The following is a 24,397-nucleotide window of genomic DNA, read 5'->3' as shown; positions in this document are numbered from 1 at the left end:
CTGGCAAATGAGTTTATGGAGGACGGCGCGTTCTTGCGTCTGCAGCTCGTAGATTGTTTAGGAGGAACAATTACAGCCTGTCACTGTCAACCATGATGGATGTTTACTTTGGAAAAACAATGAAGCTAAACATAGACTAAAACGTACAGCTTTATTTGCGCTTTCCCTAGTCTTCTTTTGAGCTCATTTAAGCGTTAAAGTATGTGGTTTCGTAAAGACCAAATGAGTCTTCAGTGACCGTAATACCGTGCATCTTTTGTAAATTTAACGTAGTTTTTTTTTTTTTTTTTGTAAAACAAATATGTTCATCAAGCCAAACAGTCTTTTTTTTCCCCGAAATAATCGCGACGATTTCGTCTTCGATGAACCTAATGTACGTGCTTTCATAAAAATCGACAGCAATGTAGTCTGAGATGAACCTAACAAACAAGATTTCGCAAACATAGATAGTTATAGCAACACTTACATGCTTTCATGGAAATTGATAGCAATTTAGTCTTCAACGAACATAAAGTACGCGTTTTCATGAACACAAAAGACAATTTAGTCTCATGTGAACCGAACATACTTGATTGTGTCAACTTAGACACCAATTCTAATAAACTAACATATGTGTTTTTGTAAACATTGAAGACAAATTAGGGCCTTGAATGAATGTAACTTACTTATTTTTGGGAACATACATTTGTAAAGACAAGTGGATTTTTATGTACATTGAAGAAAATGTAGTTTTTGACGCACCTACCATAAATGTTTTTGTCAAAATAAATAAATAAATAAGTACATACAATAAAAAAGACAATTTGGTCTTCAACGAAACTAATGTAGGTATTCTGATAAAACATCAAGGACAATATTTTCTTAAATAAACCCAACGTGCATTTTTGTAAACATTGAAGAGCCTCACATAAATGTTTTACATACAATTTAGACGTCACCAGAACTAAACATTTTACACTTCAGTAAACCTAATGTACGTTTATGTTAACGTCAATGACAGTGTTAACGTTTTAATGAAGAATTGACATGAATTTAGTCTTCAAACGTATGTAAGCGGTCTGAACACCCAAAAGACTATTTAATAATTTCAGTCTTTCTCTAAAACATCAAATATATTATAGTCTTCAACGAACCAGACGTAGCGGCGGTGTGAGATAGTTTAGCCTCGTCTATGAGATGATTAGCGCTAGCTGGTGTGCTGTGATTATCCTCGACCTTTTGACCAGCTGGGCTGCCAGTTCAAATCTGAAGAAAGCTCGAAGCCGAGGGGGTTTTGATCGGCGTCGGTAGCGACGTTTCCGCTCGTCTCGGCCGGTTTCTGGCCTGGGGTTAGCTGCGAATTAACTGGCAAACAGCTTGTGTCGTTGTGCGCTAATGTAGCGTAGCGGCGGCGGGATTAGGCTGACACAGCGGCACGTTCCCGTCCCTGCCGTGGACAGCGCCCTCGTGCCCTCCGCCAGCCTCCTGCACCCCCTCTAAAAGCAAACAGATGACATCAGCTGTCCACAGTCTCACTATCTCGCTCATCCCGTCGGATCTCCCGACTGTGAAAAGTTCCCGGTGGTCATCTCTGAATCATCGGCAGTCTCTCAACAGAAACACAGACTGCGACCTATTTTTGATTGCGCAAGCAATAGAAGGAGCTGGAGGTGCGATGAAAGGAGCCTTTCAAATCTTTCCGTGACCAAGGACAGGAGACCTCGCTCTGGTTCCACGTTAAAAAGATGACACCGCGCTAGGTTAGTTCTGATTGTGTGTCATGCACCTGAACGCCACACTTGATGGCCCACTTCTTGAGACGTACTGTAATGAAGGATATGCGCCTGTTACATACCAGTTGCGTCAAAGTTTTGTAGAACAGAAAGCTGCCTTTGTCATGCTCATGGCGTCCTGTGCGTTAATGTGAGGCGACAAGCCACGAGAAACGATAGCATGCCGAGAACAAAACCCCCCAAGTGCATTTTATGAAGCGGAAACATGAATAAAACCTGTTTTAATGACATGTCTTCTTATGTGGCAACAAGAAAGCTTGTTGTAAATCTTGAAGTAGATGGGCGATGCCTCAATGAGCTGCAGAAGGAAATTAAAACAAGAAATATTCTCGGTCGTGTTTCTAATGCTAATGCTAAATAAACTGAGAGGTAAGTTTGGCGTGGGGTTAAAATTTGTCAATCGAAGTGTTTTAGCTACGCTCCCTAAACATGCTGCAGAAGAACATTGAAACGGCAAGTATGCTCGCTAGTGGTCCTACTGCTAAATAAACCGAGCGCTGTGCCGTGCGAGACTATTTTGAACAAAATAAAAAAAGTAAACTTTGAAAGTACATTGTCATCATGCACTAAAAAGGCGCTGCCCAAATGGGCTACAGAAGAAATTGAAATGGAGTATGCTCAGTAGTTGTACCTATGCTAACAGCAAGTATGATGTGAGACTATTGTGAAAGAAAAGAACATTGTTGTAAATAGGGCATTATTGTCATGAACTAGCATGCCGCTGCTAAGACGGGCCGCAGTAGACACGAAATAGGAGGTATGCTCAATCGTGTTTATACTGTAGTGCTAATGCTGAATGAACAGAGCTAAGTGTGGTGAGGAACAATTTGGAATGAAAAGGATATTGTTGTAAATGTCGTCCTGAACGAGAGAGGAACTGCCTAAACGGGCTCCTGAAGAAATCAGAACAGAAAGTATGTCGAGAAGTACTTCTAAAGCTAATTCTGAATAGAGGGCTGTTGTAAGCGTGATGCAGGACTATTTTGAGCGGAAACATTTGTTGCAAACTGTGAGCTAGCAGGCCGCTGCCTCGACGGGTTGTGAAAGAAATCGAACAGTACGTTTGCTCGGTCGTGTTTGTAGCTAATCGTAAATAAACAGAGAGCAACGGCAGCTGCGGTGCATTTCAAATACTTCTGCCGCCTTAATGGGCATGATGACGCGGCATGCGGGATAATATCGAGCAAAAATACAACCCCCGGATTGCGTTGCCACCTGCTTGCTTTTTCTACACAACCATGTCATCATCAGGTTACCACACGTCTGCCTTTCCAATCAATTTCCGCATCCCATTTTTTCCCCACCTCTGTGTGGACGATGCAGCCATCAGCGCCTCTGGCTGCGTTCCAGACTATCCCGACGGGTATTAACGTTTCATCATCAGCCCAGCCAAAACGACTCCTCCTCTCTCTCCCCGCTCACTGGATTTTTTTGCTCCTCTTTCGATCCACATAAATGATATATAATCGCAGTTGATTAAAGTCCCCACTCCACATCATGGAAGAAATCTGCCAATAAGCACAGGGCAGAGCAAAGTGCAAAGAAAGCAGCTTTCCGGCCCATCCAGCGCAGCCGCCGTGGGCGCGTTTGTCCGCCTGCTAATCCTTGGCGCTAATGCCGGGGCATTAGGGCTGCCCCTCACTTCCTAATTGGCTAATGGTGGGATTACTCCGCGTACAATGGACCTTGCTGACACTTTTTAGACACTCAAAACAGAGGGTTTAGGGCACAGGGGAGATCATTAGAACCGCTACTGAGCATGCTGCTGCTTTCCTTTTTTTTTTTTTTTTTTTTTTTTTTTTTTTGCTACCCGTTTAGGCAGCACTCTCATACTAGAAGACTTCAATTTATAGCAAATTTTCTTTCATGTTGCGAAATGTCCAGTACCACACTGAACACTATCTTAATTTAGCCTCAGCACTAAAACCACTTTTGCGCAAGTGTCCTCTTTTCGATTTTCTTTCGCTGCCCGTTTGGGCAGCACCTTCCTACTCATGACAATACCTGACTATGATGTTCTTTCAAATTAGAGTTTTTACGTTATTGTTTAGCATTAGGGTGACATGGAGCCACTTCTGAGCATGTACTTCCGGTTTCAAAGTCTTCTGCAGCCCGTTTAGGCAGCACACCTGCTTCTCAAAGATGACGCTGTGCACAACAAACTTTAAAATAGTCAAGCACCACACGTAGGTGTCGCTTTATTTAACATTGGCACAAGTCACCACAGAGTATTCTTACGGTTTTGTTTTTGTTCCCAGGGCCTTCGACATACTGCACTACAATAAACATTTTCGTAGTTTAAATATTAGCATGATGGGTCGAACTCGATTTATTTACAATGAGAAACACAACTGAGCACGCTTGCTGTTTTATTTTTCTTCCGCTGCTCGTCAAGGCAGCGACCTACGACTTCAAAACAACAAACTTACTTTCTCACTCAAAATAGACCCACACTGTACTGACCTCTCTTTAGTTAGCGTTAGAACTCGAGTCACGATGACTTTCTTCCGCTACCCGGTTAGAGTTCTTGTTCCTGAAGGGGAAAAAGGACAAAAGCAGGACAAGCACTTAATGGATAAGTGTTGATGCATTGCACCTGTGCTCCGTTCTAATCTTTCCTCTTAACGGCCGTTAAAGTGGGTGTGCAGCGCGGTGATGAGCTCTTCCAGGGTCTAACCTCTTCGTCCACTTGTCACCTGCAGGCACCACCAGGCACCCCAAGGAAGGAGATGTCCCCGGGGTGGACTATAATTTCGTAAGCGTCCGGCGCTTTATGGAATTGGAGAAAAGTGGAGCCTTGCTTGAGAGTGGAACCTATGAAGGTGAGCACGGTGGATTGAGTCCGTCCTTCTTCGGTGGCTTGATCAAAACAAACACTTCCTCCTGTGGTCACATGGGCTCGTCAGGCCCGGATTGTAAAGGACTTGGCCCCCCTCCAGTTCCCTCAAGGGACCCCCTGCCTTCACGACGATAACTCAAACTTCCCAGCAAAAGTCCATCCTTCCATACGGCTCTTTGAGAAACAAAATAGGGATGCCAAGAAAATTTGGCAAGTTGTTCAATGCAAGCAAACAGCCCGTCTACGCAGCGACCTCCTACTTGAGGACAATACCAAACCGTCTTTGTTTAGCGTTAGACTGGCATTCAGCCACTTCTAAGCCTCTACTGTCCTGTTTCTATCTTCCGCAGCCCGTCTCGGATTGTCCTCCGACTTCAAGACGATACTGCACTATTAACCTCAAACGTTCACATTCCAATAGTCTCTCACCACACTTGGCTCTCTGTTTATTTAGCAACAGCATTAAAACACAACTTAGAACATGATTCTTGTTTCAATTTTGCCGTCGACTCAGCGCCCTCCTACTTTAACACAATGGTATATTTTTACAACAAGCTTTCATCGTGGATTCAAATTGTCCCACACCGCACAGTGGTGGGACCTCTCTCTTTATTGAGTATAAGAAACACCACTGAGCATAATTACTGTTTCAATTTCCTCCGCAGCCCGTTTAGACGGGATCCTCCTTCTTCAATACTTACATTTACAAACAATTAGTCCTTCACCACACTTAGCTCTCTCTTTATGTAGCGGGGAATACTTCCTGATTTGAGTTCCTCCGCAGCCCGTTGAGGCAGCGCACTTCGACAAGCTGCCTCTTTCGTCTAAAAATAGTTCTGAACCACGCTGTCTTTATTGAGCATTAGCATCACATGGAACCACTTGTATACTGGTATTTCCATGTCGTCTGCAGCCCGTCTAGGCAGCACCCTTCTCCTTCAATGCACAACATAACAACAATCAATCAAGTTAAGGGCATTGTATTATTCTTATAGAAGCATGTATTAGGGATGCCTGCTCCTTCTGGTGTTTCCAGATAACTTTTACGGCACGCCCAAGCCTCCCGTCGAGCCTGCTGCGCCGTCGCTAAATGTAACGGAGCGGCTGCTGCTGCTACCGGGCGCCAGACCCAGCTCGGAGGGCAAGCGCAAGCGCAACAAGTCGGTCAGCGACATGGAGAAGGCCAGCGTCGAGCCCCCGGAGGAGGAGGAAGAGGAGAGGGCCGCCGCTGTCATCGTCAACGGCAACGGCATCGCCCTCACGCCAGGTCAGACCCGACGAAGCGGCATCTTTTATTTGAATCCCATTGATTCCAGCCTTTTTTTTTTTTTCTTTTGCAAGCATCCCATGATCACATGAAGCGGGCGTCATAAAGGAGCCATTGAGAGTTGGCTTTATTTTTTCTTTTCTTTTTGTGGTTCTAAAGCCAAAACCACACTTGGGTCCTGTGACGCGTCTAAGCTGGTTTTTACGCCCGCCAGACGTCCAAAATCTGTTCACTCGCAGTGAGGGTTCATCAGTGCAAGCGGCCACAGGGAGAGAGAGGAAGGGATTCTTTCTGTGGTTTTATGTTTTTGCATTTTGTTTCGCTTTTTTAAAAAAACAATTTTTTTTAACTCATTTATTTGCAATTGTCGCTGCTTTAGCTTAAGAAAACAATGATGAAGTTTTGGTTTTACCATAAGGAGCATCAACAAGGTAGGATGCTTTATTTTATTGCTGTACACGTATGATTGTGACATTGGATAAATAGGTGGTTTCATGACATAAATTGACAATATCGATGACTGGCATAAAATTGAGGTGCAAATGACCACTTCTGCATGTCTGTCTGTTTCTTTGGTGTAAGCTGATTTCTTAACCGGAACCCGCTTGATGTAATTGGGGATTAGAGGAGCCCGATTTTCCCGGGATAATCGGGATTCCCCCGGATGACCGCAATTTCCCCTGCCATGTGCGCGGGTAGCCGGCTTTTTTCCAACAAATCAGATTTTTTTTTTTTTTTTTTTTTTTTTTTTTTTTTCCCCCCCCACCCCCAAAAAGGTTCAGTATGGGCATTGTCCTCTCGAAAATTACTTTCATTTCATTTATATTTAAATAACTGTTCCATTTTGACAGGCTGTAGCTTTGGTGTCCAGACTACTTGGGAGTGATTTTAAACAATAATAATGTAAAATGAAATAAACACAAGAATAAGAAATAGTAATAATAAATTAATGATCTAGCCTCAAGTCAAAACTGACAAATCAGAAGCAAACAAAATAAGAGAAAATCAGTAACACAGTGGTGACTTTAATTTGTTCCATAACTCGAAACATGCATATCTCAAATAATCTTTTTCCATTGAAATGAATAAAAAATTCCAATAATCTCTTCCAGTAAAAAAATAAAAAAACATTTTGTAAAATAGCACTCTAGAGTGTTGTACTTTATAAAAACATACAATAAGGCCTGAATTAAAGAGAATATAAAGAATTAAACTGTTTTGCCGCATTTTTTTGACATTGTGCTGCTCTTTCTGGTGTGCGCATCTTAGCCACCTGGGGGCAGTATAATACAGAGAAGCGGCTAGATCCTTGGAGACGGTCCTCAGTAAGCTCCGGTGATATAAGACATTTTCGGGCAGGATAAAGAATACATGGTTGTGAATATTGTTCTATCGTCTGTCTACATGTGTTGTGCCTCAGTTTGTGGTCAAATATCCATTGCCAGTCAATGGCACTTTATATTTTGTGTTAGCAGTACAGTGTGTTCAAGTGGTCCGCAGCAGCCTGCTTCTCTTGAAAAAAAGTTTGTTGTTGTCGTGTCTAAGGCGTCTTCGGCTCTTTTGTCACCGCAGAGTCGAGCGAACATGAGGACAAGAGCCCCCCCGGCGACGCTTTGGCCGACGCCCCGGCCGAGGCGGACCCCGGCCGCTCCCCGAAAAGCGGCGTCCTCCCCAAGCTGGAGGAGAGCGAGGATCTGGGCCCGCTACCCGACAACTGGGAGATGGCGTACACGGAGAAAGGAGAAGTCTACTTCATCGAGTGAGTGACACATTTAGGACGCCTTGTTGGGTATTTTTACACTTGTGCGGAGATATTGGGGCCGTTTCTAACCAGGGAACTATAATCGATAGGTACTAATCACCAATAAATACCCATCACAATAACACATCACATTCCAAAAATAGATAGATTTACGTTCATTGTAATCATTATTCTTAAAAACATTTCTTGTGTAGGGAAGTGACTTAATCACTTGTATTTTATATACAGTTCTTAATAGATTTTACTTTTCTTTAATTATATATTAATTTTAAGAAATAGATACTTTTTCTGTATTTTTCCTTCATAGATATGTAAACACACTTCATTAATCCTGTGAGGGGATGTCCAAGAAATATTTTGTTAGTATTTATTTTTGAGTTAAAATATTTTCACATACTCATATTTTATTCTTTCCTGTTTTTATGTATTCATGTATTGTTTTATATTTTTATCAATTAATTGTATTAATGTGTTAGAGGTTGTTTTTTTGTCTGTGTTTTTTGTAAGATAGATACAGTGCAGTAAACTTCATTAAGCCTGTCGTAGGGATGGTAATTAAACTGACTAAAATGTAAATTTTATTTAATTAAAATTCTAAGTTATATATATATTATCGTATTTTTATGAATTAAAAATGAATTCTTTTTTTTTTTTTTTTTTTTTTTTTTTAATTGCTATTTTTTTCCCCCCAACATTCGGCCAATCCATCTGCATTCTGCTATCCCGAGAGGCTGCCAGCAAATCAAAAGTATCAATCGCCATTATTTTTTTCCCCTATTCACCAAAGCGTTCCAACTACTCAATTAAGACACCGCCAACCTCTCTCTCTCTCTCTCTCTGTTTCTCTCTCTCTCTCTCTCTCTCTCTCTCTCTCTCTCTCTCTTTCACACATTCTCCCTCTTGCTCGCTCGCTCACTTGTTGTTTGTCGTCCTTTTGCGCAGCCACAACACGAAGACCACGTCGTGGTTGGACCCGAGGCTCGCCAAGAAGGCCAAGCCGCCCGAGGAGTGCAAAGAGGACGGTGAGTTTCGCACGCACGCACGCGCACACACACACACACACACACACACACACACACACACAAACTGTGATGGAGTCTTATTAATGTACTTGGAGTTAAGATAGACTTGTGGTTACAAAGATTCCTTTATTCTCTGCTGGGAGCGAGGCGGTGTGTTGTTTAGCCGCCCCCTCACACAGACACACACACACACACACACACAAACACACATGCAAACACACACAGAAAGACTGACCACCAACAAACACACACGTGTCGTCTGTCTCCTTCGTCCTTCCCCGGCGTCCGTGACTGATGGGCTTTCATCGTGGTGCGTTCAGGAGCACTGGGTTAGAGTTTCTCCGCTGTTAAATTTAACAAACAGGGCGACCTGTCAGGCGCACGGCGCGGTCAAAGCGCTCTGTTTGCTCAAAATGGCCGCTCGGTTCGACCGCAGGCCTACGCCAAAGCCCAACTGTTTGGATCAGTACACCACAATGGTCGTTAAATAATTAGCTATTAGCGTTGTTTTTTTTGTTTTTTTTTTTTTTTTTACAAAAGTTTGATAATTACAAATTATGATGACTTTGTTCTCGTAACTCGTTACTTGTCTCGTTACTACTTATTTTCCCTCTAAAAACAGAAATATACATTTGTTATGAGTTTTTCTCTTAAAAATAGGCAGCTTTGGTAGTTATATTTAACTAGTGATAGGATTATGAAGGGGTCCTTGAAAGAATTCCCCAAAAGTTTGAGAACCCCTGCGGTGTAGTTATCGTTACATTTTCACTCAGTGGCAGCGTTGAAAGGCGCTCTCGACATCACAGCCGCCTTGTCGTTACATAACCGTCTTGATATTTGTGCCTCCCGTCTCGCTCCATCCACATCGGGATGCGTCTTTGTCCCACTTCGCTTTTCGCTTTCCTATCCCCCTTCCGCCTGTCTCCTTTGCTTTTGGCAGACGGGAACAAGCAGGGCGTGCTTGTTGTTTGCTTTTGTTCCAAGCTAGATGAACTTTTATTTTATTATTTTTTGTCGTCTTCCTTCTCCGCCAAGCGTACGTTGGCTGGGAAATGAAAACGCCTCTCACCTAGGTTCTGTTCTACGCTAAACGCCTACAGGAAGGCGAAATGGAGGAAAGTATGTTACAGTGTCGGTATGCAGGCGTCAAATATCAATACTAATGTTGTTTCTCTTACAATGGAGTGTTGATACACATTAGTAATATCAGTATACCATTAGCATAAATGGCACACAAGCGTCAAATATTTGATGTTATAGTCATTTCTCTTATGATACAGTATCGATACACGTGTCAAATACAGTGTCTATAGTAAAATGCTCATATTCAGGTCTATTTTTATAATTATAAAATGACATCTTTTTAAATCTGTAATGATCAAACAAAGTCCTCCATTCCAGTTTGGGACTCCCCGATAGCTCAAGCAGTGCCCTGATTGGCTGTCCATCGGTGAAAACGCACACGTTGACAGGCAGTGCGGCCACACGCACTCGCACTTGCGTCCTTGCAATCTGCTGTCCTCAGGTGTGCGTGGATGTTCTGGAAATACACCCATCAATCATGCCGCTTACTCGCACCCCCCGCACCCGCGACGCTGCTCAAGGTGAAGGAGGGCGCCGCTGCTTCTTGCCTGATAATAACTCACCTGTGGCGCACACACACAGCGGTTAAAGCGTGGATGGTGCGTCAAAGTGTACTGGAGCAGATTTATTGACCCAATGGCGGTGTGCAAATGTGCATCTTAGTGACTCGTGGGGTCGCAAAGATAGCCTGCTAGCATTTAGCCTTGACATGAGAGGCGGCAATCATGATACTGTCATATCACAACATTACAGCGTTACCACGATGCTCCGGATTCACTAAGCTTGTGAATCGACATTGCATCGGAAGAATAGCAATGAAAAATAAACGACTATAGTGTGGATATTTGATGCTTGTGAATTGACACTGCATGTCAAGAGAAATGGATAAGATATCGATTTTTGATGCTTGCGAACGATACTGTATCATGGGAAAACCCGACTGGCGTCCAATCCCGAGTGGTGCATCTTTCATCTTGTAAGTGCTGACTGGAACTGTAAAAGTTCCACAGCGGCGGTGTTAAAGGTCCGTCTTGACGAAATGCCATCAGTTCCTTCCGTTCCACCTTTGCGGACGTCCCTGACCCGGAAGACGGCGACGGCCACAAAAGAAACACTCGCTTGTTTACGCGTGCTTCTTTGGCGATCAATGAGGTCGGCCCAGGTCTCCGCCGACACGTTTCTGCTGAGATCCTCACTATGCGCTCCGGAAGGAAGCACAGGCGGAATTAAATGGCTTCTTTTTCCCGCAGTCGCCGCTATTTATCACTTTGAACACGCTGGGAATTGAATCCACAGCTGGGCTGAGGGGCTGCGTTCACGCCAGCCACATACGCATGCATTATCCGCACATCTTGACAGGCCATTTTTAACACGCCTCTGCATTAAAAAGTGATCAAATATGACAAATGATAACATGGGGAGACTTAAGGGAGGCTACCCAAAGGGGGTGAGGGCTCCCGTGGGGTTATGAGGCGCTTGAAAGCTTTTAAATTGATGATTTGTCGATAAAAAGATCAGAGAGAAATCAATAAAGGGCAGCGTGGTACCACAAGGTTGTGGTGCGTTCCATAAAACTGGAACATTTAAGATCTCTGACTGACAAGTGCGTGGAAATACTACCCGAAGAAAAAAAGGGCTGTTTTTTTTTTTTTGGTCTGTGTTTAACCACATCTGCAAATCCTCCTGAATGCATCATGTGGGCGTCCCTACGAGGAAATTATGATTTTTGTTTTAAATAAACAAAACAAAAACAAACGGCTTTTGTTTTGTGGTGCGTTCCTTGAAATTAGGAAATTTCAGACCTCCAACTCACGAGTGCATAAACTGCTAACTTCCTCTCCATCATGATTTGCGTCGCTTTGGCGTTCCTCAGGCTCCAAGGACAGTTACGGCTTAAATTGAAAGCGAAAAGTGGAGATTCAGCTTTTGCTTTTGATCGTTCGTGTGTGGGAGGAGGCGAGTATACAGGACGCTGTGTGTGTGTGTGTGTGTGTGTGTGTGTGTGTGTGTGTGTGTGTGTGTGTGTAAACTAGGCCAAGGAAGAATATTATGTAAGCACACAGTGACCATATAGAAAAATAGGGAGTTTGGGGAAAAAGATGCCCGACTAAATTTGAGACTCATTGTTTTGACACACAAACTCTCAGAGGTTTTTTCAGACTTAATCATGCGCAAATCAAAACTAGTCTTAATTAAGCCACTAGAGCAATCGTCTTTCTTTTTTTTTTTAATCATTTGAGGAACTTTTTGGAAGGCAAAATGAGTGGGGCGGAATCTGGGGGGGAAAAAAAGCAGTTAGTTTGTAATTTCACCATTCAATTTCTGCCCAATGGAATGAAAGGAGTGTTTTATTTTCTGAATATTATTCTTTGATGTGTGGTTCCAGAGCTTCCGTATGGCTGGGAGAAAATCGACGACCCCATTTACGGCAGCTACTATGTGGAGTAAGTTGGCCGCATCAAAGGCACTCAACGGGACAGCTCAGACTTGTGCTCATAATCCATATTTCACAACCAAAATAAAAATCTATTTTCTTTCTTTCCCGCCCCTCGCCAAGCCCGTTCTGCGGCTCGCTGACGTAACGTGGCGGCGGGCCATTTAATTAATCATAGCGAGAGAGGAGCCCGCCGCGCAACGACTCGTCGGGACCGTCGGGGCAGCGCTTCGCCAGGGTGAAAATATGAAACGATTTTATTTTTGTTGTTGTCATATTGTAGCCACATAAACAGGAGGACCCAGTTTGAGAATCCGGTTCTGGAGGCCAAGAGGCGACTCCAGCAGGAGCAGCAGATGCAAAGTCAGGGGCTCTCCTCGCTCCCGCTTCCCGCCATCTTCAGAGGTAATCAGCGGCCATCATCTAGCGCTTATTGATCCGTGGAAATATGGATTTTTATTGCAGCAGCAATAGATCCTCTGAAAGGACTTACACCCACAAGCCTCTTCAAGAGGTACACCTGTGCGTGTTTGTGACAACAGTAGCGAGAATAGTCAGAAGCATTGTTTATAGCATACAAAAATCTGTACATGCATCGATAAATAGTCAAACTGTTCATAAATAAATACTGTAAATCCAGAACTGCAGCAAACACAGTCATTAAACTACTTTTGCCCTTATGTAATACGAGTCAACATACTTGTGCAACCACTCTGCATTAGATTGGTGTACCTAATGAAGTGTCTTTTTCGTGTCCTTTTAACTCATTCACTGCCTGCCTTCCCAGTTAACAGGGATATTTAACTTCTAAAGCCGTCAATGGCAGTGAATGCGTTTTAACCGTGACTCTCCACTTGTTGACCTCACTGAAGCGGCAATGGCGGGATGGCATTGCCCGTCTCCGTGGCAACACATCCGAGTGAGGCTCTCTCTCTTCCGCCCTTTCCTCCCCTCCAAACGTCAGTACAAGATGGCGGCCCCCGTGCCACCCTCCCCAGATCCGCCGCCGCCCACCCGGGCCTGGCGCCGGAGCGCTGCCGCAGCCTGACCGATCTGTCGTCCCGCTCGCCGCCCGCGGCACGGCGCCCGGCCTCACCTTTCACCGCCGCCGACGTCTCCCCGTTGCGCCACGTGCTGACCCGGCGGATCAACATGAGCCCCCGCCACCACCATCACCACCACCACCGCCGCCACCCGCATGCCCACCGTAGCCCCTCTCCTTTGTGCCGTTTCGTCAGTAAGTAGGTCGAGCGGCGACCAAGGCGGCAGAATGCGGCGCTCCTTTTCGACTTGCCGTGCTAGCGCACTGCTTCCCATTGACGCGGGTGTGACAGGAAGTGAGCTAGCAGCAACAATAGTTAGCAGCGTTGTATGTGGTGAAATTAAAAAACCTGTCAATAACTGTACGTGTCCATAATTGAAGGCGAACATCAGCAAGAGTAGTCGGCGGCAATTGGATCAAAAAACGAAATAGTCCAAATGTGCATCACCAAATAGATACAATATGTACAGCTGCAAGATTATTCATTTGTCATGCTAGCTCCGGCTTCCCGTTGAGGCGGATGTGACAGGAAGTGAGCCATCCCGCCGCTTATCTCCTTTCCCAAATGGTCCCAAAGTCTTCTTCCCTCAATGGAACTCTTCCTTGATTGACAGCATGCCATTGGCTGAATTCACGCTACTTCCGGATGTGACCCCCCCACCCGACCGCCACCCCTCCTCCTCCACTGCACCTCTTCCTGGCCGCCAACATTCCTTGGAGGAGCACGAGTTATCCGCACCTGCGTTCCCTGCCAGTATTCTGACCTTTTGGGCGAGCTTTTCCCCCGACCCGCACCGGGTTTGAAGACCCTTCAATCCAATCCTGTCAAACGCGGAGCCGTTTTTTTGGGGTTGTGTAACAGCTGCGTTCCGTTTCCCGCCCCTTCGCAGAGAAGCCGCTGTTCACGCGTGACCCCACGCAGCTGAAAGGCAGCTTCCTGTCCACGGCGCTGCACAAGAGCAACATGGGCTTCGGCTTCACCATCATCGGCGGCGACGAGCCCGACGAGTTCCTGCAGGTGAAGAGCGTCATACCCGACGGGCCGGCCGCCGCCGACGCCAAGATGGCCACAGGTAGGAAACGGCCTGACGCGGGAATGTATTATGTGGACATGGACAAAAGTATTGGGACACAACTTTATACTTCAAGTAGGTGGACTGTCCCAATACATTTGGCCACCAATTTTGCACTTTCGCACCTTTAATCACGACTTTATGAGCCCCATTTTCCTACTCTCCACCACCATTTAATTTAGCGTAGTCACTCCTCAACTTTTTAAGCCTTCCTACATAGTTGGCGCACCCCCGCAAACACCCGAGGAGAGAAAAAAAAAAAAGGCCAAACCAAAGCCTCTGTCTCCTGCAAAATCCCCTCATCAATCCTCATCCCGCCTCACCAGATGCGGCGTCCTACTTCTTGTAGCCCACGCTAGCACACAACACAAAGTGCTGCTGCGGAGGTGTGACATTCCCGCTAACGTTATTCCGGCTGATTTGCTTCCCTCCCGCCTGACAGCGGCATGATGACACACACGCGGAATCACAGCGAGACGGGGAATGCAAATGCAAAAAGTGCGGTAGGGGATTTAAAAAAACCAAGTGTACTTCGATGGCAAACTGTCAGCGAGCGGCGACATTTTCCCTTCGCCGATGTCCCTGGCCGGCGTAAAAACAGATATTTAACGGCTGCTTTTATGACGCGCTCTCTTTTGGAGTTGGCTGTGCGCTGAAGGTCATTCAGCAAGCGCATGCTTTGTGTTTTAATCAATACAGGAGGGAGCGTTACTTTTTTTTTTTTTTTTTTGCGGCTCGTAGACGACACCTAGCCGCAGCCACTGCAAACACTACGTTTAGACCAAAATAAGTCTTGTGTACAATTTTCCGTGCAAATTTACTTGAGAAAGCTGATAATCATGTACAGTGAACGCCTGCTGATTCGTGGTTGACTCTTCAACTCTTCAAAAAAGGTTTTTTGCTCTCCCTGTGATGCGCGATACACGATGGCGCCAAAGCCCCGCCGACTAGGAAAGTGGTTAAATTGGCGTCACGGAAGTATTTCGAAGCGATACATCTCGACTAAGCGACGAAGAACTTTCGATGTCGGGGAGAAGCTAACTGTAGCCTGGGTTGTTAGCGAAAGTTACAAGAGTATTCGCCGTAACCATCTTTTGTGAAGTGAAAAAAATGGAGGAGAGCCACAGTCTGACTTTCAGCAGTTTAATGAACAAAAATTAAATCACAAAATGACACAAGGAGCAAGTCCGACCTTCTGACATCACTTACTAGGCCACGCCCCTTGAAGCCACACATCCAACACATGAATACTACAATACCTACAGTAATTACACTTGATAAAACCAGTTTGTTTGTTGTTGTTTTTTTACATTTTCCTTAATGTTTTGAGACAATACAGTGGTAGTTTTCGTCATTAAAAACTGTCATCGTGTTATTTGAAATTTTGCGTCTCGAAATTACGATCTACCGGCAAAGAATCGACTTACTGTTTTGTTGTAACAGCACAAACACGGACAAATATCAACTTTGTCCTCGTGTTCCGCAGGTGACGTGATCGTATACATCGATGACGTGTGCGTGCTGGGCACCACCCACGCCGACGTGGTCAAACTCTTCCAGTCGGTGCCCATCGGGCAGAGCGTGACGCTGGTGCTGTGTCGCGGTTACCCGCTGCCCTACGAGCCCGACGACAACGACGCCAACAGCGCCGCCATCATCTCCCCGCTGGGCATCGTGGAGCAGCGCCCACTGATGGCGAACGGGCGCCCCGGTTACGACAACTACCTGGACTACATCTCCCGCACGGCCCGGTTCGCCCCGGACGCGAGTCAGGATCACCAGCGGCCGCTGGACGCCCACCTGGACACCCCGGACGGCGTCTCGGTGGCATCTCAAGGCGAGTTGCTGACGCTGACCCTGGTGAAGGGCGCCGACGGCTTCGGGTTCACCATCGCCGACGGCGCCGCGGGGCAGCGCGTCAAGCAGGTTCTGGAGTCCGGGGGGTGCCCGGGGGTCAGCGAGGGCGACCTGATCGTGGAGATCAACAAGCAGGCGGTGCTGGGCTTCACGCACGCCCAAGTGGTGGAGATGCTCAAGGAGTGCGCCGTGGGCACCGAGACGTGTCTGGTGGTGCAGAGACCCGCGCCAGGTAAGCGCGACTGCAGGCGGCGCCGTGCCCAGGAGGACTCGTTTACAGTACTTGACTGCCACCAGGATTTTCGATTTTGAATTCATTTTCAGCCGTTCCGAAGGTTCGGCGTCAGCTGCCTCTTAAATACGCTGCAGGTAATGTTGCATGTGACGTTTTAGCATCGTGAAGTGTCACATAAGTGAAGATTTTATGAAAAAAAAGAAAACGATAAAAACGTCTAGCTAACCATACCGTTTTGGAACAAAATGTCCTTTTTCAAGTACGCAATCATTTTATTTCCCCTGTTTTCGCTCGTCATCATTGATACCCTTGTGAATGCGAAAAAATAATCATTATTTTTTGCATTCTATCCTAACTAGACACAGTTATGGAATGATTATTTGATTTTCCCGAAATTACAATTTGAAAAGCTAAGACTGCGCTTTTTTTTCCTGCCCCCCCCCCCCCCTAGTGGCGAATAAATGCAGTGCAAAGTCACCTTTTTTCCGCACACAACTGCCGATTGAGGGCCATAGTTTTGGTCTTGGGTTGGTTTGGCCGGTGCACGTACATTGCTTGTAAGAATGAAAGCATCTTCTTCGTTTCTTCTGCTGAAGATTGTCGGTTCATTAAGATGGTCGCCTGTAGAAATGGTAAGAACTAAAGCGTCTTAGTGTCTTCTGCTAATGATGCATACGTAAGTTGTAAGAATGAAAGCATCTCCGTGTTTTATGCTGCGCGTTGTTGATTCGGGTAGGCGGCCCCCCCGTACATGAGTGGTAAGAATTAAAGCATCTTCTTTGCATCTTTGCTTTCAAGATTGTTGGTTTGGTTCATGATGGTCGCAAACATGAGTAGTAAGAATTAAAGTCGTTTTTTTTAGTGTCTTCTGCTGAGGATTGTTTTGCTTCATGAAAACGGTCGCATCCATTTGTAAGACTTAAAGCTCCTTCGTGTCTTATGCTGGAAATTGTTGGTTCATGAAGTTGGTCGCACACAAAAGTAAGAATTAAAGCATAGTCTGGCCTCCATAGCAACAAGTTTCCCTCTTTGTAAGTTTAAAAGTGTGTTTGTTCTCTTGCATTTACATTCCAGGTCACTTTTCGCCGCGGAAGAGCTGCAAGCAGGTAAAAAACGTCAGCCTGCTCGAGCCGCCGCTGGCTCGTTTTTTTCACGGAGGAAAACCCGGAGCGCGTTTGACTAACTCTACTCGCACTTCACTTTCGTCTTTTCCGAGCTTGCAGCAATTTGCTCCCTTGCGCTTTTTTATTACGTCTGCCAGGGACGCTAGCAGGATTTCGCAAAGAACGACACGGGCGATCGCCGCGCAATTTTGTACGAGATTGAAGCGGCATGTGGATCGTATTTTTGCCTTAAATAACTTTTTCTCACATTCGCTGCCGTTCATATCATCTCCGAATATGATATTTGCACGTTTCGCAGGCAAAACAAAAACATGCGCCTCCCCGTCCCCCTTATCGCACTTCCTGCGGCTTCATCTCGGGCCGTCTGCTCGGCGTCGCGCCGCCTCTCGTCTCGTCATGTTAGCGCCTGGCGGCTCGGCGTGGACCCAGTGTCACGCACGCACGCACACACACTGCCGCCATTTGCAACGCTGCTCATCCTCAACTGTCACGCCCTCATTAAACGATGACATCATGTGACACCGGCGCGACGCTTCATTAGGTGCACCTGCACGATATGTCACGAATAATCATCATTATGGAATATAACGAACATATTGTTGCATGGCCACACAGCAGTTTTAATAACGCAACTAATAACCTTGCATACCTTCTTGGCTTCCTCTCTCTCTGTCACATTTGCATCCAAATTAATTGAGAAGTTAGGAGGATTTGCTACAAAAATAATGCTTACTTTAAAAAAAAAAAAAAAAAAAATCCAATGAAAAAAAAAAGAAATAATGCAGTATATCAATTTTATATTATATTTATTTTTTTGAATATTTATATTCAATTTTATTAATACATTTACATTGATGTAAAAACAGCATTTGTCTTGGCTTTGATGTGATAACAAACCGTGAATAATCACAGCAATGGGACTGTCAAAAATGTTACAGTAAATACTGTAGGACAATAAATGTTTTTTTGTTTGTTTTTTAATTTCATGTATTTAATTACAATAATGCAACGGGAAAACAATTATTAGGATTTGATACAAAAAGTTCTGTTTTTAGTTACTAGCAGAAGTATTTTGCCCTTGCTGCTGACCTTTTTTTCCAGTATTAATTGTTTATATAATCCGGTATATACTTACCATTTTTTTTTTTTAATTGAAAAAAAAAAACCTTAATTTTAAAACAAGCATAATGTTTGACTTTAATTTTGATGAGATTAACCCTAAATAATCCCATGGGAAAGACAGAAGATTAGAAACAGAAGAAGAAAATGTGAAAATGTTCTGATAAGTTTCATGATATTAAGAAATACAATAAATGATGTGTTGCTATGCTTAAATATTCAACCATAGTAACATTTACAGTTGATTCAGGCAAATAAAAGTAAATATAATGTGAATTTGAATTCATCTTAGGTCCAAAAATGACGTAAAAAGAAGTATATTTAAGATTGAAAGAAGGCCCCTGGGTGCTGCCGCTATGCTTTCCAGGTGTCGGAGCGGCGGGAGACCCCCCGGGGCCCGAGCAGCCCGGCTCGGACCTGCCTGTCGGCCCCCGTTATGTCCCGCGGCGCCCCCTACCCGAACCGCAACCACCACCTGAAACGGCAGCACCAACTCCTCCACAGAGCCTCGGTGCCGGACCCGGCCCCCGAGGCTCTGACGCTGTCCGAAGCCGAGCCGTTGGGCCTGTATGAGAAGTCCGGGACGATCTTTGAGAGTAGGCGTAAGTACCTGCAGGTGGATGACAAACAAGCGGCAGTAAACAACGATTTACCTCCTTCTGACACTCGGTTTATAGACTCGGAGGAGGTTTACGTCCTAAATGCTGTCAATAAACACTCTGAACAACAGATGATGATCTTACCGCGGAATTCTAAAATGCCGAAACTACTGCTTCGCTTGTAAAATGTCCGCCTTTTCCCCTGCAGTCCAACCTGTCCTTGCTCGCCAAGCAAGCTTTCGGAATTTATGCAAGTGACTCAATTGCAATCGTGAAAAATCCGATTTACCTCGTCATTGCGACTTTCACTTATAAATGTCCGGTTAACGTAAACCCCGACATCGAAAAATGCCAGGTCAGTTGGCGTAATTATGGAGCTAAAAGACATTTTTTTAAATGCGGAATGTTAAAGTAACATTTTTCACAACAGTTTGAAGCCTTCTGTAAATGCTGAGTCATGAGAGCCGATTCCGATTAAAAAAGAAATGTAGTTTAGATAGACGCACAGAATCAAATATCCTCCAATCTGAATCAGGCCTTCGTCATAATTGGATGCAAATCAGACACGAATCGAAAAATAGTATTCATGTTAGGCACTAAAATGGCAGTTGGTCTATACTAGGTAGTTAAATTCATATTTAGCTAGCTTGGCAAGTACTTAAATTCGGCAAACGACGTGGAATGAGACACAATTCCAAACCTTTTTCTCCCCCATGTGGCCAAATTCAGACATGCGTCATGGAATAATAAAACAGGATATCTGACAGATTGGCTTTACCGTTAAGTATTGAATTGGAAATTCGTACGTACGTACGTAACGTATCATTACGTATGATCACGGGACGCCGAGCGTACATTGACATAACCGGTCGAAAGAATCGTCATGTATTTCTTTTATCGGAACGTTTTTGGCTTCGATTTTCTAAGACAACGCAACTTAGCTTTTGTCGATCTTTGCGAGATTTATTAGCGTTCGTGTCCATTAGCAACGACGGCGATTTGTGGATTTTACGAACGATCGTTTGAGGCCAGAATCCTATTTTGTTGTTGTTATTCTTCTTCTTCTTGGGTGTCCTTTTCATATTTGCCCACGAGGTAGTGCGGAGTATCACGGTGCCTTGGTTTACGATGAAAATCCAGAAGAGGTCCAAATGTTTATCTTCTCACAGGCTTTTGTTGCCTTTGAGATTTTTGTTGTTGTTTTTTCGGGAAAAAGGTGACTTGGCACTGCAAAATGTCGTCGCGCATGTTTTAGGTCTGTTGCCATTGCAACTTGATTTCGCTCGGATTGGGTTTTTGGTTTGTCAACGCTGGAGTTTATTTGAGTTGGTGCGGGCAGGAAGCCGATTTTACCTGCGCGCAATAAACAAGTGACAACCTCATTAGCCACTGTAAGCACTTCCTGACTTTTATGGCTGATGCTGCTGATGTTAATACTGAGCAGGGCCTTCCCCCCCGTCTGGTTCCCACAATCTTTGTGACTTATTTACGGTTCACGGAGCACACTCGCCTCTTTTTCCGTGCAGAATCGGGCCCCCCGAGGACGACGTTTCCCGCAGATTCCTCCTCGGGTAGAGTACCTCCCGTCAATTCAAAACGGACGCTCCGTCCGCGGGCCGCTAATGCCGCCGCGTGCCATTGTCACCCGGCAGGGTCGGAGTACCAGGACATGGAGGTGAACTTGCGGCGGCAGAAGTCCGGCTTCGGGTTCAGGGTCCTGGGCGGGGACGAGGCGGGCCAGCCTGTGAGTCCGGAGACACGTGAGAAGGCTCGTACGGCCGTGCCGTTGTGTGCGCCTTTTATTTTTATTTCAATAAACACTGTCACATATATAACACATATTAAGGGATAGTTTGGTTATATTGGTTTTTACAATATTTAAACAAATACGTTTTAATATAAATTTATTTTTTAAATAAGTCATAATACTTATTTTTATTATTTTATGTTTTATTTGAGATATTTCAACAAATTACTTTTTAATTGTTTTGTCATTTCCCTTCATTTAAAAAAATATATATATATAACAAAGCATAATATATATAAATGTTTAATATAAATATTAAGTAATAAAAAAAATGTGAAGAAATATGGAATAAAAACGTTTTTATTTTCTATTTTTTATTTTTATTTAAATGTATACATACTGATCAAATTTAACGTAATATTTTCAATACTTTTAAATTGTCTCTGAATCCTTTTTTTTTTAAATTGAAAAAATAGGGAAAAAAATGGTTAGATGCCTTGTGTAGATTATTATAAAAATTGAGTATTAAATATAGTAGATCAAGGCGATCTAACCATCTTAATTAATGCGGCGTTAATAACAGCTGTAACAGACATTACAGGCGGCTTTAGACAGGAAGTAGTCAGTAACGGACTCCCTGTACGTAACCGTCCGTTTTGTGTTTTGCCCGACAGATCTTGATCGGCGCCATCATCGAGAAGAGCCCGGCGGACCTGGACGGGCGTCTGCGGCCCGGCGACGAGCTCCTCTTCGTGGACGGCGTTCCCGTGGTGGGCAAGCCGCATCGCTACGTCATCGACCTGATGCACGGAGCGGCGCGCAACGGACAGGTCAACATGGTCATCCGGAGGCGGAGGCAGGGCCCAGGTTTGTTGAGCTCATTTAGCTCATGTTTTAACCCGGAGCATTCGATTCCAGAAAGAAAATGTCAAAGCAAAAAGTCTGCCTCGAAGTTTCGCAGCGATCTGGCTCACGGCTTAGCCGGTTAAGAGCGAGTAAAATCTACGCTTTCATTTGCCGACACCCACGTCACTCACCGGGCCTGGCCCCGCCTTTTAAAGACTCAAAAGTCACTGAATTTGTTAGCCTAATACTGGTAGCTAAATTGCCTGACTCATTTTATTTATTTTTTTGAACTACGAATCTACACAAACAAAGAAAAACTATTTTTAGCGAGCACATTGGTATTTTGTATTGATATTGTGACAATAAGCTCAACATGGCTTCCATATTTCGATACGAAGAGTTCATTTCGGGTCTTGACATCCCCCTATAGGCGACTCCTGTCAGGAGAACGGCCGCCGCTCGGGCTCGGTTTCCACGCAGCACAGCTCGCCGCGCAGCGACCTGACGTACGCCAACAGCGCCGGCGGGGCCGCCCCCGCCGACGGGGGGTCGCCCGCGACCGCCCGACCCAGCGACGTCCTCATCCACCGGAAGGAGAGCGAAGGCTTCGGGTTCGTCATCATCAGCTCGCTCAACCGGCCCGAGGCGCCCTCCGCCAACCGTAAGACACGGACACACGTATCGCGGCACGGCCCGCGGAATTGCGCTCGCTGACCCGCCCGCGCGTTTCCCGTCCGACAGCGGTGCCGCACAGGATCGGGCGCATCATCGAGGGCAGCCCGGCCGACCGCTGCGCCAAGATGAAGGTGGGCGATCGCATCCTGGCCGTCAACGGCCAGTCCATCGTCAACATGCCGCACGGCGACATCGTCAAGCTCATCAAGGACGCCGGCCTCAGCGTCACCCTGAGGATGATCCCGCAGGAAGGTCAGACTTCTGATTGGCTCAAATGTGTTTTTAGCACCACCTGTTGCTTCATGATCATAATAGTCGGGCTTTTTTTTCCTATGTTGCCTGCTTGTTTTACTTTATCAAATAGATGTTTTTATATGCTCTATATATTTGATATATTATCTTCCAGCGGAAGTGAGCCACCCGCCGTCGGCGCCCACCCCGGAGAAGCAGAGCCCGCTGGCGCAGCAGCGGAGTCCCAAGACGCAGCTCCCCTCTGCCGTCAGCTCGCAGCCCGGCCCGGGCGCCCCCGAGTCGGGCCGGTCCGACGCCGAAGCCCACCGCGGCCCCGGCAGCGGCCAGCTGCCTGCACCCCCGACGCAGACGTACACCAACGAGGGGAGGTATCACGAAAGCCAGAGAAAATGCATTCATTATAAGCAATTCAAGAAACTTACAATTATGTTTGATTTTTTTTTTTTTTTTTTTTTTAGGATTAAAGTCAAACTCTAACATTTGTATCATGTTCCCAGTTACAGATCAGAGGTGAAAGCCCGGCAGGACGTGAAACCGGACGTCCGCCAGCCGCCGTTCACCGACTACCGTCAGCCGCCCGTGGACTACCGGCACCCCCCTGTGGCCGACTACCGCCAGCCGCCCACGCCGGACTACCGGCACCCGCCCCTCTTGGACTACCGGCCGCAGTTCGCCATCCCGGACTACCGGGTGCCGCCGGTGCAGGTGAGCCAGAAGAAGCGGGACCGGCGAGTCACTCCGCGTCTCCCCGACGTCATGCGGGAACGTCGCCGCTTTGTTCTCAGCTCTCGCAGGACTTCGACTTCTTCACGGTGGAGCTGGAGAAGAGCGTCAAGGGTTTCGGCTTCAGCATCCGCGGAGGTCGGGAGTACAAGATGGATCTGTTTGTCCTCAGGCTGGCGGAGGACGGCCCGGCGTTACGCAACGGCAGGATGAGGGTACGGACGACGACGCGAAACGCCGAAGCTGGAACGTTTTTGTTTATTTGCGTAATGTTGCGGGCTCATCGACTACAATTTGTTTCAATGCGACTTCCTGCATTTTTTGTTCTTCCAAGGAATTTTGTATTCCCACTCATTAATGACATCATACTGATGACCCCCCTAAAAATCCCATGGGTTTTTTTTAGATTAATATATGCTATGTGTCGACCAGCAGGAGAACAAAGAAAAGAAAAATACATAAGCAATTCTCAGTACGGTATGCGAACCGCTAGTGATACATGGGCTCCCTCTAGTGGTATGCCGAAGAATCCCTGAATTAAATGTTCAAACTGTGCATATATAAACGCGGCTTTCACTTTTTTGTCTTTAATCCAGTGCAGTACATTTGTAAAGTGCAGTTCAGTTGTATTTAACGCAAGTACAGTACATTTGCATTTCATCGTTGAGAAAATCCGTTTTCAAACACGAAGCTGCTGTGTTTTAATCTGGGTCATTATTGTGTGTATAATCAAGCGATAAGTCATGAAATGGACATCCTTGTAATAATGACATGAATATGATTCATAAATAAATCACAAAAAATACAAAATACAAATACAAATGCAAAAAAAAGAAGACAAAATGGGTAAAGCGTTAGAAAATCATGTTTTTTATATTTTGATCTTTCTAATCTTTTGAAATTCTTATAGCAGTAAACATACATGT

The 24,397-nt window shown here is 45.4% G+C and overlaps 1 protein-coding gene across 16 annotated transcripts in view; it reads left to right on the top strand.

Moving 5' to 3' along the window:
- Positions 1–24,397, top strand: part of magi2a (membrane associated guanylate kinase, WW and PDZ domain containing 2a) — a 66,316-nt gene that overhangs the window by 38,803 nt on the left and 3,116 nt on the right. For 5 of the 16 annotated variants that reach the window (XM_061667164.1, XM_061667179.1, XM_061667171.1 and 2 more), the window contains exons 3-20: positions 4,475–4,594; positions 5,648–5,878; positions 7,451–7,637; positions 8,583–8,662; positions 12,132–12,189; positions 12,463–12,584; positions 13,144–13,416; positions 14,112–14,294; positions 15,781–16,383; positions 17,461–17,492; positions 18,997–19,231; positions 20,755–20,996; positions 21,650–21,842; positions 22,252–22,482; positions 22,563–22,748; positions 22,903–23,116; positions 23,246–23,453; positions 23,534–23,686. In XM_061667164.1, the coding sequence (XP_061523148.1) occupies positions 4,475–4,594; positions 5,648–5,878; positions 7,451–7,637; positions 8,583–8,662; positions 12,132–12,189; positions 12,463–12,584; positions 13,144–13,416; positions 14,112–14,294; positions 15,781–16,383; positions 17,461–17,492; positions 18,997–19,231; positions 20,755–20,996; positions 21,650–21,842; positions 22,252–22,482; positions 22,563–22,748; positions 22,903–23,116; positions 23,246–23,453; positions 23,534–23,686 (3,551 nt within the window). Of the gene's footprint in view, positions 1–1,553; positions 1,740–4,474; positions 4,595–5,647; positions 5,879–7,450; positions 7,638–8,582; positions 8,663–12,131; positions 12,190–12,462; positions 12,585–13,143; positions 13,417–14,111; positions 14,295–15,780; positions 16,384–17,460; positions 17,493–18,996; positions 19,232–20,754; positions 20,997–21,649; positions 21,843–22,251; positions 22,483–22,562; positions 22,749–22,902; positions 23,117–23,245; positions 23,454–23,533; positions 23,687–24,397 lie in introns of those variants that run through there. The other 11 variants (XM_061667168.1, XM_061667167.1, XM_061667180.1 and 8 more) reach the window with 11 other exon arrangements.

This window comes from Phycodurus eques, chromosome 22, assembly GCF_024500275.1.
Source record: "Phycodurus eques isolate BA_2022a chromosome 22, UOR_Pequ_1.1, whole genome shotgun sequence".
Lineage (NCBI taxonomy): Eukaryota > Metazoa > Chordata > Actinopteri > Syngnathiformes > Syngnathidae > Phycodurus > Phycodurus eques.
Note: the sequence above shows the minus strand (reverse complement) of the source record. Positions and strands in the feature narration are given on the sequence as shown.